Raw genomic sequence first — 19,072 nt, forward strand, 5'->3', positions numbered from 1 at the left:
ATGAGGTTTATTGTACTAACAGAAAATGCGCAATATGCATTAAACCAAAATTTGACCGGTGCAAAAGTATGGGCACCTCAACAGAAAAGTGACATTAATATTTAGTAGATCCTCCTTTTGCAGAGATAACAGCCTCTAGTCGCTTCCTGTAGCTTTTAATCAGTTCCTGGATCCTGGATGAAGGTATTTTGGACCATTCCTCTTTACAAAACAATTCAAGTTCAGTTAAGTTTGATGGTCACCGAGCATGGGCAGCCCGCTCTCAAATGATCTGAAAACAAAGATTGTTCAACATAGTTGTTCATGGGCAGAATACAAAAAGTTGTCTCAGAGATTTAACCTGTCAGTTTCAACTGTGAGGAACATAGTAAGGAAATGGAAGACCACAGGGACAGTTCTTGTTAAGCCCAGAAGTGGCAGGCCAAGAAAAATATCAGAAAGGCAGAGAAGAAGAATGGTGAGAACAGTCAAGGACAATCCACAGACCACCTCCAAAGAGCTGCAGCATCATCTTGCTGCAGATGGTGTCACTGTGCATCGGTCAACAATACAGCACACTTTGCACAAGGAGAAGCTGTATGGGAGATTGATGAGAAAGAAGCTGTTTCTGCAACCACGCCACAAACAGAGCCCCCTTAGGTATGTAAAAGCACATTTGGACAAGCCTGTGGACTGTTGAAACAAAGATTGAGTTGTTTGGTCATACAAAAAGGCGTTATGCATGGCGTCCAAAAAGAAACAGCATTCCAAGAAAAACACTTGCTACCCACTGTAAAATTTGGTGGAGGTTCCATCATGCTTTGGGGCTGTGTGGCCAATGCCGGCACCGGGAATCTTGTTAAAGTTGAGGGCCGCATGGATTCCACTCAGTATCAGCAGATTCTTGAGAATAATGTTTAAGAATCAGTGACGAAGTTGAAGTTACGCCGGGGATGGATATTTCAGCAAGACAATGATCCAAAACACCGCTCCAAATCGACTCAGGCATTCATGCAGAGGAACAAGTACAATGTTCTGGAATGGCCATCCCAGTCCCCAGACCTGAATATCATTGAACATCTGTGGGATGATTTGAAGCGGGCTGTCCATGCTCGGCGACCATCTAACTTAACTGAACTTGAATTGTTTGTCCAAAATACCTTTATCCAGGATCCAGGAACTGATTAAAAGCTACAGGAAGCGACTAGAGGCTGTTATCTTTGCAAAAGGAGGATCTACTAAATATTAATGTCACTTTTCTGTTGAGGTGCCCATACTTTTGCACCGGTCAAATTTTGGTTTAATGCATATTGCACATTTTCTGTTAGTACAATAAACCTCATTTCAATCCTGAAATATTACTGTGTCCATCAGTTATTAGATATATCAAACTGAAATGGCTGTTGCAAATACCAAAATATTTAGAACTAAAAATGATTAAGATTAATAGGGGTGCCCAAACTTTTTCATAGGACTGTAAGTGATATAGAATTAGATCTGTTCACTGCACACTGCACTTGCTCTCTGTATTCATATGTACTGACATACCTATAGGCTCGATTATATAAACAGATTTGCAGCCGTAAAACTATATCTTACTATATCACAGTTGCACTTCAGTCGGACAGAGGCCGCTACTTGCGACTACATTTATTGAATGTTTTATGCAGGATAAAAGATGCAGATTATTGGCAGCACATCATCTATATGATCAGGACAGTGCTGTCTATAATCCATGCAGATGAGTGGTGGGAAAATGACCACAATAGAGATCATTCATTCCCCATTCAGTTTGCACTGGCCTGTCTACTTAAAGGGACTCTATCATTGGGAAAAGTAATTTTTAACTAATCACATCCTTGCATGGCCTTTAGAAAGGCTATTCCACACCTACCTTTAGGGCTCATTCACACAGAGTAACGCCGGCGTTTTTTGTGCTTATTTTGGCACATAGCGCCTCATTAACGCCGTGCTAACTCCGCGTATATGCCCCGCTATTTTGCGGTCGCGTTAAACAGCGCAAACGAAGCGTTAACGCGGCGTTAACACGGTGCTATGTGCCAAAATAAGCACAAAAAACGCCAACGTTACTCTGTGTGAATGAGCCCTAAGTATGTAGATTGCCTCAGTGGTTTCTGAATAAGTCCGTTTTTATTCATATGCTAATTAGACTGGTGCATGATGCATCATGCACTCCTCTTTGCTATTGTTTCCTATGGGCGGAAGCTCATTAGCATATGAATAAAAACGGACTTATTCAGAAACCACTGAGGCAATCTACATACTAAAGGTACGTGTGAAATAGCCTTTCTAAAGGCTATGCAAGGATGTGCAAAATCACAGCCACAATCCGTCATGGCGGTCGTGTTGTCTCCATGCCACATCCGGATGACCTCTTCCACTTTGCATCTGCCTTGGGCCTCCCATCGGTTCCTGCTCTCTCTTGGCCTCCATTCCCTGGTGATCTTCTGTCGGCTCCTCCTGATCGCCCACAGAGATGTCCTAAGAGGCGTCGCAAGAACCGTTCCCCCGTGACGGCAGATCCGTCCCAGGATGCTTCTTGTGCCTCTACCTGATTGCTTTGTTCATGGATAGTAGACCTGCCTATGAGAGATGGGCACTTTTTGGGGCATTGGGACTCGTGGGGGGGCTGGGATGTGCCGTACTGGTTTTTCTGTGCGGCGCTCCCGTGCTTTCCCCAGGATGGCTCCCTTGTCTATTTTGCCCTCTCCAGTCGATATGTTTCTGTTGTTGATGTTCTGATTTGTTGGTCAGCATTTTTTTCTGTATCAGATGTTTCATTTGTTTCGGTGTCTTTGCCTGGGGTCCCGGGATGGGGTATCGGCTCCTTTTTGGAAAAGTCCGTTTCCCACCGGCGTCTCCAAGCTTCTTGTTAGCGTGGTTTTTGGCAACTTTCTTTCTTTGCCGTTTCCCCACCTTCTTCGTGTGGAGTTCTTTCTCCACCCCACTTAGTTGGTTCTGTTTTGTCAGCTCTCTTTTTTTCTGTGTTTCCTTTGTTGTTGTTTTTCCTTCTCTCCCCCCTTCTGTGTGTCCCTGTTGGTCGGTCTCTGTTCGTCCTCCCGGTCGTTCTGTCCCTTCCCTCTTTCTCCTCTTCTTCCTTGGCCATGTCTGCTCTTAATTTTTGCACCCTTAATGTTTGGGGACTTAACGTTCCACAGAAACATAACCAGATTCTGTACCAGTTACATAAACAGCGCTCTCACAAATACTTATTTTGCAGGAGACCCACTTCAGGAAGGACCACGTCCCATATATCCGCAGTCGTTACTTCCCTCATTCGTTCCATAGCGTTAACTTGATCGCCAAGTCTAAGGGGGTCTCGATTGCTATCCATCGGTCCCTGAAACATGAGGTACTGGACACCTTTGTTGACCCTGAGGGTAGGTTCGTCTTCCTCAAATTGCGCATGGGGGGCACGGTTCTTACCGTGGCTGGCTGTTATCTACCGAATCAGGGCCAATTGGCGTACTGTCGGTCCTTAGTCGGTAGGTTGGCAGACTTTAGTGAGGGGGTGGTAGTTCTTGGCGGCGATTTTAACTTTGTTTTAGACCCTCACGTTGATTCCTCCCCTCCGTGCCCCTCCCATGCTCCTTCACAATTGCGCCGTCTTTTGTCGGCTCTTCACAACTCCCAGTTGGTTGACGTGTGGCGTATTCTCCACCCTCAGGGTAGGGATTATGCTTACTATTCCCCGGCCCATAATTCTTATAGTCGTATTGATTTTTTCCTGACCAGCCACCATGCCCTGTCCTGGTCCCCGGTTGTCCACATTGACTCGGCCCTTTGGTCGGACCATGCCATGTTCATTTGTCCTTGGACATCCCCGGCCTGGCGCATCGTCCCTTTAATTGGCGTGTGAACGAGAGCCTGCTGAAGGACTTTTCTTGTAGGGAGGCTGTGGGGGCGGCTATTAGGGACTTCTGGCTCACTCATGCCCATGACTCTACTTCCCTTCCCATGCAATGGGAGGCCCTGAAGTGTGTAGTGAGGGGGGTTCTCATCCAACATGGTGCTCGTCTCAAGAGGGAGCGAGCCGCTGAGGTTGCTGCCCGCTTGAGGCAGATCCATGACCTGGAGCTGTCCCACAAGCGTACTGGTTCCCGCAGGACCCTCACGGAGCTCATTAATGTCAGGGAGGATCTCCGCTCCCTCTTGGACGAAATGTACCTGCGCTCCAGGGACCGCGTTAAAAACATTATTATGAGTTCGCTAACAAATGTGGTCGTCCCCTGGCGTGCTGTCTACATCCGCGCGATTCCCCTGCGTATGTCCCTCGCCTGAGGACAGGGTCGGGCCGTATGGTCCATAACTCCACGGATATTGCTGCGGAGTTCCGCTCATTCTATTCTGATCTGTGACATTCGTGGTCGTTACGCGGATCTGGACCCGTCGATGCTTAGGGATAGGATTCGGTGTTAAGTCGCTGACACTGCTCTCCCCTCCCTTTCTAGTTCTAGTAGAGAAGCCCTAGAGGCCCCCTTCTCTCTGGAAGAGGTGGCTTCGATTATTCAGTTGACCCCCGCGGGCAAGGCATCGGGGCCGGACGGCTTCACCGCACGTTTTTACAAATGCTTTAGTGCCCTACTTTCTCCGGAGTTGGCGCGGGTTTTTAACAGTGTGGAGGCGTCGTCCCTGTTCGTACCACAGTCCCTGTCTGCCTTGATTACTGTGCTACCTAAGCCGGGTAAGGACCCAGTGTGCCCGGCGAGTTACCGGCCTATCTCCTTAATTAATATTGATGTTAAGCTGTTTGCAAAATTGTTAGCGAATCGTCTTTCCCCTTTCATGCCGGCTTTGGTCCACAGTGATCAGGTGGGCTTTATCCTGGGCCGGGAGGCGCGGGACAATGTTTGTAAAACTGTTCTTGCTATTTCGGTTGCTCGCTCTGCTAAAGTCCCCCTTTGCCTGCTCTCAATTGATGCCGAAAAGGCGTTTGATCGCATTCATTGGGGGTTTCTGTGGGAGACCCTTGTTCAGATTGGCGTAGGCCCCGGATTTTTGAATAAGATCCTTGCCCTTTACAGGAAAGTGTCTGTGCGGGTACGGTCGAACGGGGTTATATTGGATCCCTTCCCAGTCTGTAACGGCACCCGTCAGGGTTGCCCGCTTTCGCCGTTGCTCTTTGCCTTGGTGATGGAGCACCTGGCGGTGGCATTGCGTCGCTGTTTGGATATTCATGGTTTGCAATTGGGGTCCCGCATGGTTAAGGCGGCGTTGTATGCGGATGATCTTCTGTTGTATGTTACCGAGCCGCGGGTGTCCTTTCCGGCTGTTCTGTGTGAATTTTCCCATTTTGGTGCCCTCAGCAATTTCAAGGTAAATCTTTCTAAGAGCGAGGCACTCAATGTTTCTCTTCCCCCTTCGGAGGCTCAGTTCCTACCGAGTACTTTCCCTTTTCGATGGCAACCTTCCTCCTTTACGTACTTAGGGATACGCATTTCCCCTGACCCTTCTTCTCTTTTTCAGTTTAATTATCTCCCACTTCTGAATAAGATCACTGCCGACCTGCGCTCCTATGGTGCTCATCTTCCCTCCTGGTTCGGACGCATTCATGCCCTCAAAATGGATGTCCTCCCCCGGTTTCTGTACTTGTTCCAGGCCCTCCCCATTTCTCTGCCGTGTTCTTTCCTGGCGCGGTTCAACCTCTGTTTGGGAGGTTCGTGTGGGGCGCTGCGTGGAGCAGACTCAAGTATGGCACCCTCACAAGGCACAAGTCCAGGGGAGGCGCTGGCCTCCCGAATCTGCGTCTTTACTATCGCGCCTCGGTTCTGCTCCGTCTGTTTGATTGGCAGTTCCGGCACGGCGATAAGCAGTGGGTGGCTATTGAGTTTGACTTGATCTCGCCTTCGCTTTCCTCTTGGCTCTATGTCCTCCCTCTGCACTTCCTTAGGGTTTGGGATCTGGTGTGCTCTAGTGGCCGCTTGGCGCGTGTTCTGGGTCCTCTGACTCCCCTTTTTGTTTTTTTTAATGTAGATTGTAAGCCCACACAGAGCTCACAATGTACATTTTTCCCTATCAGTATGTCCTTGGAATATGTGATGGAAATCCATGCAAACACGGGGAGAACATACAAACTCCTTGCAGATGGGTTTTTTTTGTCCTTGGCGGGATTTGAACACCAGGACTCCAGCGCTGCAAGGCTGCAGTGCTAACCACTGAGCCACCGTGTGGCCCCTATGACTCCCCTTTTTGATAATCCTATGTCCCCCCCCCCCCGGGTGCTCTGTGGATCGGTTTCTCTGTTGGGACAAGGTGCCGGGCGATTCTCCGCTTCTTCCTTTTGCCCAAATTTGCCTCTCGCCCCGACCTGCACCTTTCTTGGTTGGAGCACGCCCAGCTTACTTCTTTTCTGAAGCGGTTCTACCTTTCCTCTCAACTCTCCCCGCCGGCTCTAGCCTTTGAGTCGGCTCTCGGTGGTCGGTCCTCTCCCCCCCCCGCGCCCTGTCGGTGCTGTATGACATCCTCCTCATAGATGCCACGGCAGAGCCCCCCTCCTACGTGGCCGCGTGGAACTCTGACCTCTCCGTAAGTCTGTCATCTGCTGATTGGGATAGATCCTTCCTGCTTTCCCACAGGATGGCCCTTCCATGTAGTGCGCAAGAGAGGACTTTTAAGATCCTGACTAGGTGGTATAGATGTCTAGTACTCCTTCATAGAATCTTCCTGACTGTTTCCAACCAGTGTTGGCGTTGTGGCACCGCTAAGGGCACTATGCTCCATATCTGGTGGGACTGTGACATCCTGCGGCCTTTCTGGGATGCGGTGTTTTCATTGTACTCCAAGGTGAGTGGGCGCTCTATATCTGCCTCCCCGCAGTTAGCGCTTCTGTCAGTCATCCCTGGTAAGCTGTTGGCGATTTAGAAGGACCTCTTGGGGCATTTTCTCACGGCCGCCAGGGGTGTCATCCCGAGACATTGGCGCAGCTCCACCCCTCCCTCCTTGCTTGAGTTTCTCCAAGAATTCCTTTTTATACGGAGGATGGAAGCATTAGTGGCGGAGGACTCTCCTGATTCCTCCAGGTTTGAGCGCCTCTGGCGGCCCTGAATCCTGTTTCAGGAGTCATCTGACTTTTCCGCTGCCTTTGCTTGAGTGTGACGTGGCCTTCTTCCTTCTTTCCCCTCCGTTTGTCCTCTTCTTTTCCTGCTTTCCCCTTGTGTTTCTGGTCTGGTCCTCTCTTTGCTGTTCTCTCTTTCTGTGTTGATGTTTCTATTTTCTTTCTCCTGCCTCTTTCCCCTACCTGCTCTGAGATGTTTTTTTGGTTGTTTTTTTGTTTTTCCCTACCGGTCCCCCTGTGTTTCCCCTTTTTCTTTGTGGCGTTGTTGTGCGTATACTGTACTGATATTGCGGCTTGGGGCCTCCATCCTGGCCGGCCCTCTCGCCTGTTTATTTGCTTTTTGGACGCTGCACAGTTTACCTTCTGTTTGTATGTTATAATTTTTGAAAAATCTTTAATAAAACCCGTTTATACATAAAATCACGGCCGCAAAATAACGCGGCGTATACGATCTTAACTCCCATTGAAATCAATGGGAGCTTTTACGGCGCGCAAACTCCCACACGCCGTATACGTGTCAGATCACGCGGCACGTTACATCATGTGAATGCCCTTAGGATTAAGTCCCCTAGGTTGTCTAAAAATAAAAAGTTTAAACAAAAATTAAAAATATTACATTTCAAATCACCCCTTTTCCTTAGATGACAAGTAAAAATAAATAAACAAAACCAACATGAAAACATATCCGAAGGTGCATGAACTATAACCATATAAAGATATTTTCCCCATAATGTCATTTTTTTGCTCTTTCACCACTCTCCAAGAAATTGAATAAAAAGTGAACAAAACATCAATGATCAAAATGTTATCAATAAAAACTACAACTTGCCCTGCAGAATAAGTTGTCTTATAAAGAGCTGTACACAAAACATATTTTGTAAAGGTATCACAACATAACAAAGAGTATCTACATTTTGTATTATACTAACTGCACAGTAAGCACTATAAAAACAAAACTCATAATAAAGTTAGACAAATGCAGCTTTTTTTAAATTTCTACTATTTTAGTATTTTTTTTCCAGCTTCCCAGTACATTATTAAGTATTATTGTTACAATTGCAATTTTTCCATCAAAATATAAGCCTTCATGTTGTTTGTGAATGGAAGAGGGGAGGCAAAAACAAAAAATTGCTGCAGCAAGAAAGGGTTAATTTGGTTGTTGCCTACTAAATACAAAGAAGTGAAGGAAGCTGTCCTGTATATTTCTTGATATTATTATTTTGTGTTTTACAGAAAAGTATGGTTTAGAACACGTTTCCACTTGGAATTTCGAAACCTGGAATGAACCAGATAATCATGATTTTGATAATGTCTCCATCACAGTAACAGGTACTTTGGTATGCTTATTGGTTGGATGTCCAGGCAGTGGACCACAGAAAAAAGCGCTATGGGAAAAACGCCGTTTTTTTATATTAGTGTGGGTTGTCTGTATATTTGAATAGGTTTTTTTTTTTTTTTTTAATTGTATTATTTCTGTTAATTTGTGTCTTAGTCACGTGATGCAGAAAGTGGTGTCTTATTTTTATTCCTGGACAACAATACCTGGATCATATGATGTTTGCAGTAAGGAGGAGGGTTTGGGTGTTTCCTCCTGCGGTTGGGGTTGGATTTCCATCACTCACATGTCTGCAAGGGGCTGGAAACTATAGTGTAATCAGCCATTTGCAGTCATGTGATCTATGACAATATACCCCACGCAAGGTGGAGCACTGCACAGAGGCTAGCTGTATTTCGCAGCTCCACCGCACTCGCATTTGCCAGCATCTTAATGTTTATAGGGGGTGTTGGCAATCATTAGTGGGGCTTGCTGTATTTCCGCATTTGAAAATTACTCCAAAGCAGGTTCTTTGGCAAAATTCAAATGGGCGAATCACTGCTGCTATTGAATTCAATAGTTGCAGTGGCTCTTCTGTGATAGCAGGACCACCTCCAGTAATAGCAGTGGTGGTCTCACTATTTTTTTTTTTTTTTACAAAAAGTTTATTTACATAAACTTAACAAAAATACCCTACAAAGCGCAACGGTAACAATAAAACTTCACAACAGTCATGTACAGAAATCAAAAACAAACATGGAATAACAACTGATTGACACAGTTTTACTCAGATCCATCTTTCCACTTCTTCGTCTTCCAGACTCCCTCCGCATCCGATCCCGATTGTTTGCATTCCAATTTATACAGAAAGTATAGTTTGCTCAAAAATAAGCTTACACACTCTTCTTCCGATAAACATTCATGTCGAAACAAAAGCAGGTTACGGACATCCCACAAGGTATCTCTAATCAGAAAAGAGAAAACCCATACGAAACAATGCCGAGACGATGTGGTCAGACCGAGTCCATAATAAAACGTGAAAAAGGACATTTGAGACAGTCCCAATAATTCCTTAAATAGACGAGTTAAACGGTTGAAAACACTCTTTGTGAAAGAACAATGCCACAAGACGTGATATATGGACTCTTCCTGACCACATCCTTCTCTCAGACACCTGTCCGTACTGGCCAGTCGTCTACGATGCATAAAAACCCTGGTCGGCAGGGCGTTATGAAATGAGAGCCATGCCACCTGCTTCTGTTTCGACAGAACTGGAAGGGTTTGAAGGGTTTTCCATACTATCTCTGCCTGCATGCTGGATATGCCTGCAATCTCTGTAGAATATTCATGCTGCCTGTAGACACCCTTCAGTTGTAGTTTAGACATGGCTTGCAATCCTAACCCTTTAAGGTTGTATGTCTCATAGAACTTTTGTAGCGTGAAGTAAAATCATGGTGGCACAAAGCTCCAGGGCTTTGTGCAATCCAAAACCTGCCATCCCCACTTACAGAAAAGCCAACCCCCTAAATATTTTGCCTTTCCACTCGCCCATCTTCCTGAAAGAAAAACTTTGTGAAGCAGTAGCCAATAATGAAGCTGCGAAAGATAGGTCAGATCAGGCATACCTAACCCTCCGTGTCAAGGAGTTTTAACACATCTACTCCTGGCTACCCTTTCCATGGACGAACCCCATAAAAAGACATAGAGCATTCTAGTCGTTTGTTGCAGCCAAAGTGACGAAGGTGGAAAAACACATGTGTGGTATAACCTCATCGGCAAAATTACTGCCTTTATAATTAAGACCTTCACATACAATGAAAGTTGCCTCATCCTATAAAAATTAAGCTTCTTGGCGATGCGGAGACCTAGCTGTTGGAAGGAAAAATCCCCTTTTAAAGCTGGTTCAAAACGAACACCAAGGATGTCCAGGCCCTCAGCACAATAAGTGAGCTGAGTGTCCCGAACCTCCTCCCTACCCGCAAAAACTGAATAATTAGACTTGGACCAGTTAATCGCCAATGCCGAGATTGAGCAAAAAATTCTTAAATGTAGCTTGGCTCGTTGCAAGTCCGCTCGCGAGGTAGATATGAACACAACATCATCCATATAAGCTAAAACCTTCACAGCTAGGCCTCCCACACCTGGTATAAGGAAACCCTTTACAAACTTGTCTCTCATAATCGACAAAATCAGAAGTTCCATTACGCTAATAAACAGAATTGGGGATAGAGGGTACCCCTGTCTGACTCCAGAGGAAACGGGGAAATGAGTGCTAAGAAAGCCATTCACCTGCACACAACTTGTGACTCCTGAGTACATGGCGGAAATTACCTTTCTCATCTGAATCGGTACTCCGAAAGCCTGCAAAACCTGAAATAAGAAACAGTGAGAGAGTGGTCTCACTATGATTTATCCCTGAGCTGTGACACCATGATGTCACAGTACAGAGATAGTAAATAACATTGTGGCAGGAGTGAAAAAGCAAAATTTATACATATTGAGGTGAGGGGAGGAGTTTCTCTCCTTTTATGCCCAAAGCAGCCAATGAGGTATTCTTTGCCGCATGAAATGGCACATTGTCACGCATGAAGATGATTTTGCTATGGAAGGCACGGTTCTTCTTTTTGTACCATGGAAGAAAATGGTCAGCCAGAAATGTTATATATTTTGCAGAGGTCATTGTCACACCTTTTAAGGACCCTGAAGGGGCTTACCAGCTCTCTCGCTATGATTTCAGCCCAAAATATGACTCAGCCACTTCTTTGCTGACGTTGCAGCCTTGTTGGGGCATTGGTCATTCACCAACCATCCACTACTCTAATCATCTGGTGCTGCTATCACAGGGCCGTTGCCCCTAATAACTTCAATAGTGGCAGCAGCTCTCTTGTGCTTTAGTTCTAAATTCAAATAGACCAATTACAGAAGAGCCAGTGATTGACTTCAATAGCAGCATTGTCTTACCTGTGATTGGTTCATCAGCGCGGGGCTGGCTGTATTTCTTTGCCCTGCAGCTGTATATTGTGATCTGCTGGTTCAGATTTGCAAAGCTCTTGCAAATGCAGCCAGCCCCTTGAACTAACTAATGGTCAGTTCACATGCAGTTTTTTGTAGGCAGATTTTTGATTCAGAATTCACCTCAAATTCCTGCCTCAAAAATGCCTCACAAATGCCTCACAACTCTCCCATTCTTTTCAACTTGAATCAGAAGCAGATTTTTTTTCCTTAGATTTTCAGTTTGGGAGCCTTCACACAGAGTTTACGCTCCACTCATTCTGAACGTAAACTCATTCAAAGTGAGCAGCGTTAAAACAGATCCCATTGACTTCTATGGGTGCCGGCATGCGCGCGCTCCCTATTGAAATCAATGGGAGGCTTTTTTTAACCTGTTGCTTTCAATGTGATATGCTGGGATCTGTTTTAACGCCACTCACTCTGAATGAGTTTACGTTCAGAATGAGTGGAGCGTAAGCTCCCTTAGGGTTTTTTATGCATCTCATTAATTTCAATTGGGTTTATGAGGCAAAATCCTGAAGTCCTGAATAGGTCTTGATGCTTCTTTATTCCTCTGAAATACCACTAGGCAAAAAAAATCTGCCTCACTCCGATTGAAATGAATGGAAGAATTGGGAGGCTTTTATTGAGGCGGATTTTGGTTGGATCTGCCTCAAAATCCACCTACAAAAAATTGTGTGATCATATCCAAAGTGAGCAAATACATGTCCAAAGTGAGCAATACATGTTAAACTATCATGGGAAAATAGCCCATGTACATGATTTACAGCAACTGACCAAAAAATTATGTCTTGTCATGGAGAATCCATATAGTAAATACTCCTCACCCCACACACTGGCAATATACCATATAAGGGTCCATTCACACTGAGTTTTTTGGCGCTAATTTTGATGCTGAATCCACGGCAGAATCCACTTGGAAAAAAAAGCCAGAAAAAGGAACCAATTGAAGTTAATGGGAGGCTTTTTTTCCACGTGGATTCTGACACAAATTCAGTTTCAAAATCAGTGCCAAAAAACTGTGTGAATGTGCTCTCGTGTACGGCTAGCTCTGCTCATGCCGAGCCGTACACGCGAGCACATCCCATTCACTTCAATGGGAGTTCTCGTAGTGAAAAAAGCAGCCCATTCATTTCTATGGGGAGCGCTCGTATGCCGGCTCCCATAGAAATGAATGGAACTGCTTTATACGCCGCTGATTCTGAACGTGTTTTACGTTCAGAATAAGCTGGCGTATACTCAGTGTGAACTCACCCTAAGAGTGCATTCACACTGAGTAAACGCATATGTATTTTTACAAAATACACGTGTAAAAATACACGTGTAAAAATAAGACTCCCATTGACGTCAATGACATTTTACAGGCGTATTTTTACAGGCATATTTTTACAGGAGTATTTTTACACGTGTAAAAAATATCATTGAAGTCAATGGGAGTCTTATTTTTACACATGTATTTTTACACGTGTATTTTGCAAAAATTCACGCGTGTGTACTCGCACCCTAAAAAACAAGTGGATAATTTATTTTTTTAAAAATCAATTGGATAAAAATTATTAAAGGAATGAGCAAACCTTGGAATTCTTTTTTTACCTACACTATTTTCATCCAGGATGAAAATTTTATCTGCGTTACACAACCCTTTTAAAATTAGTATGACTTAGGCTGGATTCACACTCTTGTGGTAAATCTATATTATATGGACCCTATTTCAACTGCAACTCTTATCCAGGCCGCGGGACTAATGATCCAAACAGTGGCGTAACTAGGAATGGTGGGGCCCTATGGTGAACTTTTGACATGGGGTCCCCCCGACCGACACCAAAGACAACGACCGACTGAAACCCCCTCCCCCTGCATTGTTGTGCGCACTATTGTGCCCCATAGTTGCCCCAGAACGCATTATTATGCCCATAGTGGTACCTGCACACAGTATTATTGCCCCACTGTGAACACGCATGAACAATTATTATACTCTGGGGTCTTTTTAGACCACAGACTATAATAATCGGAGACCGAGGAGGGATGCCAACTTAAAAAACACTGTTACTTACCTCTCACTGGCTCCGCTGTACTCCTCAGTGGTGTCGGTGGCAGGCCCCGGTTATGTGACGTCTCACAAGTAGGCCTGAAGCCTGTCTGGAGCCCGGAGAGGTAATTAACAGTGTTTTATATGTTTCCTTACCTCTCCCGGGCCTCCGATTATTATACTTGGGGGTCTGAAAAGACCCCCGAGCATAATAATGATGTTTGTGGGGCCCATGGCGTCACTTACTGATCCCGGCCCCTGCCAGGATTGGTAAGTAAATAGGGCCCATTACCGTCTGGACTAACTCCAGCCGGTAAAAGCCTATTAAAAAACCCAAAAACGCAGCAGTAGCGGCTGTTGCTGGACCACTAATGTCCCAGCCACTACCCCTGCTACCCTGGTAGTTATGCCCCTGGATTCAAACTAGCATCATCATAGTTATCTGTGAGTATTAAACTAGATTCACATGGTGCATTATTAATCAATAACTAATGTCCATCAAATTGAAAATATCTTGTTTACTAGCATTGTAAAAATGTGCTACTCAGCTGAAAGACAGAGGAAATCTGCTACTCATTACTGAATTTAGAAAAGTATGCAGTTATTGATTAAAAAAGCACTGTGTAAACTGAGCCTTACAGCCATGTTATTCCAGTTTTATACGACTACCAATGTTTGTCTGTAGAGATTTCATAGCTGTGTGCACTTTTGTGTACTTCTGTACAATGGTCTTGTTGAAAATAGAAGCAGTGTCCACTTACAATCCTCAACATTGACACTGCACCACCAAGAAGGACAAGCCATATGGTTATGCAAATCAAGGAAGTAGAAGGTATTGCTAAGATCTGTAAATGGTCATATTTTCAAGCACTTTCCTCCAATTTGTGACATGTGGGAGGAGCATAAAACCCAGATGGAAAGCAAAATTTTTTAGCCACCTGAAACCTTGGATCAAGTGGTGTGGGATGAGTGTGTGATGCCCCTTGTCTGTCAGCATGTGAGTTATTGCCAATTAAGAGGGACAAATTCCTTGAAGTGAGAGACCTTCATAAGCACTCCAGCAGATTATTACACAGATAGGCTGAGATGTCAGTGTTTCCTGCTGGTTGGGAGAACAACAAAATATCACAGCAAGAGGGGCGCGGAAGTGAACCTCTGCTCGGACACATCGTCTGATTGAAGAATGATCCATTCTGTACTGCAGAAATTGAAATTGGATGTCACATCCAAAGCTAACAGTGCCTGCATAAACCATCAAAAGGCGTCCAGTAACAGATGTTCATGCTACTGCTCTAATAGGCAATCATGGTGTACAGCAAGTCAGCAATGGAGGCTGGAATGTAGGTCTGTTCTCTTCAGTGATGAATCCTGTTTTTGTCTTGGACGCAGTGATAGCCTGAGATCAGTTTGGATACTATGCAAAGGAGACCTTCAAAAGGTAATGTCACACCGATCCTACTCCTAGGACTATGGTGTGTGGTTGCATAATGTACAGTAGCCAGATGCCTCTAGTCTTCATTTCAGCGGTACATTGATTTGGAATCAGTGGTATGGTTATTTCTGCAAAGTGCCCCAGTTTTTCAACAGGACAATGCCAGGCCATATCTTGCTTGTGCTACTGTGAGCATTCAGTGTGACCTAAACATACTACCATAGGTAGATGTCAAAAGTACCACACTCAAATAAATGATAGTGCCAGAGATACGGTTCTCCAACCCAATATAACAATAAGAGTAAGATCACAGCACACATTATAGTAGCTTGCAAATGAAAGATCCATTTATTATATAGTACATGTTATTCATGAGTAGTAGGGGTATTTGGTAAAATATTTTACCAGTCTGTAAGCAATTTTGAAACTATACATCATATATCATTCAGGTATGCCACATGTGCAGGACCATCCACTTATGGTTATGCCGGGCATAGGTAGTGATGCAGATCTTATGGCAATAGTTCAGTCGAGCGAAGCCCTTCCTCAAACCTTATCTGTAGAAATTAATCATAAAATGATGTAAGAATTTGGCATAGCAAAGGCAAATGTCAACAGCACATAGCACATTAAGTTACAAATAATTGTACATAATGGATGGCAATAAACAAAGGGAAGGGTGAAAGGAAAAGAAGAGGAGTTATATTAAGATAAGGTAAGATAATCCTTTAAAGAGGACCTTTCACCACTTGTGGGCACATGCAGTGTTATATACTGCCAGAAAGCCGACAGTGCGCTGAATTCAGCGCACTGTCGGCTTTCCCGATCTGTGCCCGGTGTACAGAGCTTACGGTGCCGGTACCGTAGTGCTCTATGGTCAGAAGGGCGTTTCTGACCATTAGCCAGAGACGTCCTTCTGCCTCGCGGCGCCTATCGCGCTATACTGTGGAGCGGGGAGGAACGCCCCCTCCCTCTCCTGATAATACTCGTCTATGGACGAGCGCTGTGAGCAGAGGGAGGGGGCGTTCCTCCCCACTCCACAGCACAGCACGATAGGCGCCGCGAGGCAGAAGGACGTCTCTGGCTAATGGTCAGAAACACCCTTCTGACCATAGAGCACTACGGTACCGGCACCGTAAGGTACACCGGGCACAGATCGGTGAATTCAGCGCACTGTGCAAGCCTATCATTGCAATGACGCTGGGATTATTACCAGGTATAGTCTCTCAATCGAGGACAGCTGTTTCGATGTACTTGCATCTCTTCAGCTCGATGTAGAGAGGACTATAACCTAGTAGAGGTGAGAGGCTTAGACAGGGTTAAGGGGATATTGTCACTCCTTTTGTCAGTCATTGCAAAACAAAGGCCTCTTGGAAGGTCGTGCATGATGCAAAAGGGAGCAACCTTTATTGGGTTATTTCACTGGAATTCTGTCTTCCCAACTACATCAGGGAAGATAGGCTTGCACATTCCAGTGAGCGCCCTCTATTGGTTTGCAATACTGAGGCAGCATCTGACTTCCTAATTAAATCAGGGAAGACAGATTTGCATATTCTTCCCATGGTCCTTTGCAAAGTGGAGTACTAAAGGCTTAATGAGTCTCCACACACCTATATGGTGGTCTCTCCCCAAGGAGTGACAATATCCCCTTAAAAATATCATTGATATATATATGCCAACATCTAGTGTTTTGTTGAACATCTTTCTTAGGGTAGATGTGGTGTTCCGCGAATATTGCCATATAGATATTTGTGTAAGAGGGCCACATTGGATCCCATGGCTATGCATTGTACCTGAAAGAAACGATCATCCCCGTATAAAAAGAGGTTGTTAGTGAGTACAATGTGGAAACTTGTCCAACCAAAATTGTTGTTGATTCCCCATGATTTGGGGTAACGTAAGGACTAGAGATGAGCGAGTAGTATTTGATCGAGTAGGTATTCGATCGAATGCTACGGTATTCGAAATACTCGTACTCGATCAAGTACCACTCGCTATTCGAATGGAAAAGTTCGATGCAGAACCAGCATTGATTGGCCGAATGCTATACAGTCGGCCAATGAACGCTTGTTCTTCTCCTACCTTTAGAAGTCTTCTCCATGCAGCTTCCCCGCGGCGTCTTCCGGCTCTGAATTCACTCTCCCAGGCATCGGGCCTGGGCAGAACTGACTGCGCAGAGTGAATTCAGAGCCGGAAGACGCCGCGGGGACGCTGCACGGAGAAGACTTCTCGGAGGATCCAGCCCGACCCTCACTCGTGGACTTGGTAAGTATAATTTGATCGAACCTTGCCTACCCCTGAAATGAGCATTTTCCCCCCATAGAGTATAATACGGTTCGATATTCGATTCGAGTAGTCGAATATTGAGGGGCTACTCGAAACGAATATCGAATCTCGAACATTTTACTGTTCGCTCATCTCTAGTAAGGACTCTTTCTACTGCAGTAGGCCTTTGTCATGTTGAATGAATTAATGTGTATACATTACTAGTAAACTACTAGGGGACTGTGGAGATTGGGAACGGAGAATGTCTATAAACTGGGGAATATCCAGTAGAAAGGAGGGTGTAGTTCTTACAAGAGGTATAAGGATTTTTTCTCATATGATAGACAGAGGAGAAACCATGGAATCGGAACTTGCTTCAATGGGAAATCTGGGTGGTTTATTGAGCCTTTTATGAATTTTGGGTAAGGTGTAGAAAAATGTAGTGATGTGATGGTGATTTGTGAGAAACTCTATGGTGTTGTTGTCAGTGATTCCCTTCGTGATGTAGTGTTCTAATGTAGTACAGATGGTATATGCTAATGAACGGGGTGGCGGGATCTCATGGTAATGGTATGTAGTCATTTTTGTCCAACACCACTAATGCACACCCTTTAATAATTAAATTAGGGTTTTCTTGCATTCCCTAAGTGCCAACGTTTCTTCATGGGTCGTGACAGAATGGTATTTAAAGGGGTTGTCCCATCACAAGGATCCTATCTATACTGCTTGTTAATGTGGATTTAAGACTTTTCCTAAATACACTGCTTCAGCAAAACTGCTTTGTTTGTCCACCATCTTACTTTATTCACTTCATTGTGGACACAGTCCTTGACTTATCTGCTCAAAAGTCAAGTAACATAACTGCCTGCTCTCAGGGGGGAGGGAGGAGGGGCTAAGTGCACGGGAGCAAGCCTGTGTTTCTAGCTATTCCTGTGTCTACACCACGTGACCTCCCTTCACTCAAATAGAGGAGAGGAGCTGCTTTCATTTCTTCTGTTCTCCCAGTTGTCAGGCTAGCTAATTCAATTGTGTTCATTATGGCAGAGACAGGCAGTCTCTGTATGTAACACAGAATGGAGTTGCTGCTGCCTGTACTTCATAGTCCAATATGGGTGGGCGGAGCTACACGCTAATTTGGGGGCGTTGCTAAACAGCAGGTTGCATGTGAAACCCCGCCCACCAAATGATGCAAGAAACCAGGAAGAAAGAAGATTTTACAGCAGTGAATACTGGTGAGTATGCGACGTTGGAATACCCCTTTAAGGTGCCCATGAGCAATGTTGTGCAGTAATTCAATGATGTCCCTTTACACCAGGGAGATATTTGTTTCAGTTGATTATTTTGAGGAGGATTAAAGTTACTTTTGTTCCTTAGCATTAGGTTACAAGTCAAAAGTGGTAATTTCTCTCATGAGGGAGAGACTAGTACAGGGACTTATTAGACCATTAATGCCCTGCTAAGAATTCTGGGAAAGGGATACAAATAAGACCTCATTGGTGAAAAAGAGGAAGTTACTCCAAGTGCCACCTATGGGAAGGTAGCTCCCTGTAGGTTCATATTTGGTTTTCAAAGTAACCAAATGGCATAATCTGGAAATAATATCTTAGCAAATTCCTCTTTTTCACCAATTTGGTCTTATTTGTATTCCCTTCCCTAGGTTAGAGATAGAGAAAATAGGAAATGATTTTGAGCTATAGGGTAGCATGCTGTTATCACCAAAATGGACTTTGAGTCTTATTTTGCGACTAAATCAGTAGAAATCCTCATCCAAAGTGTCCAGGCTGGAGGAAAGGCAGAAAGACAAACCTTTTCCCAGGACAGTCACTCAGGCCTGGTTCACATCTGCATTCGGTATTCAGTTAAGTGAGTCCGCTTGAGGACCCCCCCCAAACAGAATACCAAATGTATTAAAAAGCGGTGAGCAAAGAAAGCACATGGACCTCATAGGCTATAATGGGGTCCTTG

General features: G+C 44.8%; 1 protein-coding gene across 2 annotated transcripts in view; it reads left to right on the forward strand.

Moving 5' to 3' along the window:
* Positions 1 to 19,072, forward strand: part of IDUA (alpha-L-iduronidase) — an 87,308-nt gene that overhangs the window by 55,781 nt on the left and 12,455 nt on the right. For both annotated transcript variants that reach the window (XM_075284321.1, XM_075284331.1), the window contains one exon: positions 8,288 to 8,383. In XM_075284321.1, the coding sequence (XP_075140422.1) occupies positions 8,288 to 8,383 (96 nt within the window). The remainder of the gene's footprint in view (positions 1 to 8,287; positions 8,384 to 19,072) is intronic.

Source organism: Leptodactylus fuscus, chromosome 1, assembly GCF_031893055.1.
Source record: "Leptodactylus fuscus isolate aLepFus1 chromosome 1, aLepFus1.hap2, whole genome shotgun sequence".
NCBI lineage: Eukaryota > Metazoa > Chordata > Amphibia > Anura > Leptodactylidae > Leptodactylus > Leptodactylus fuscus.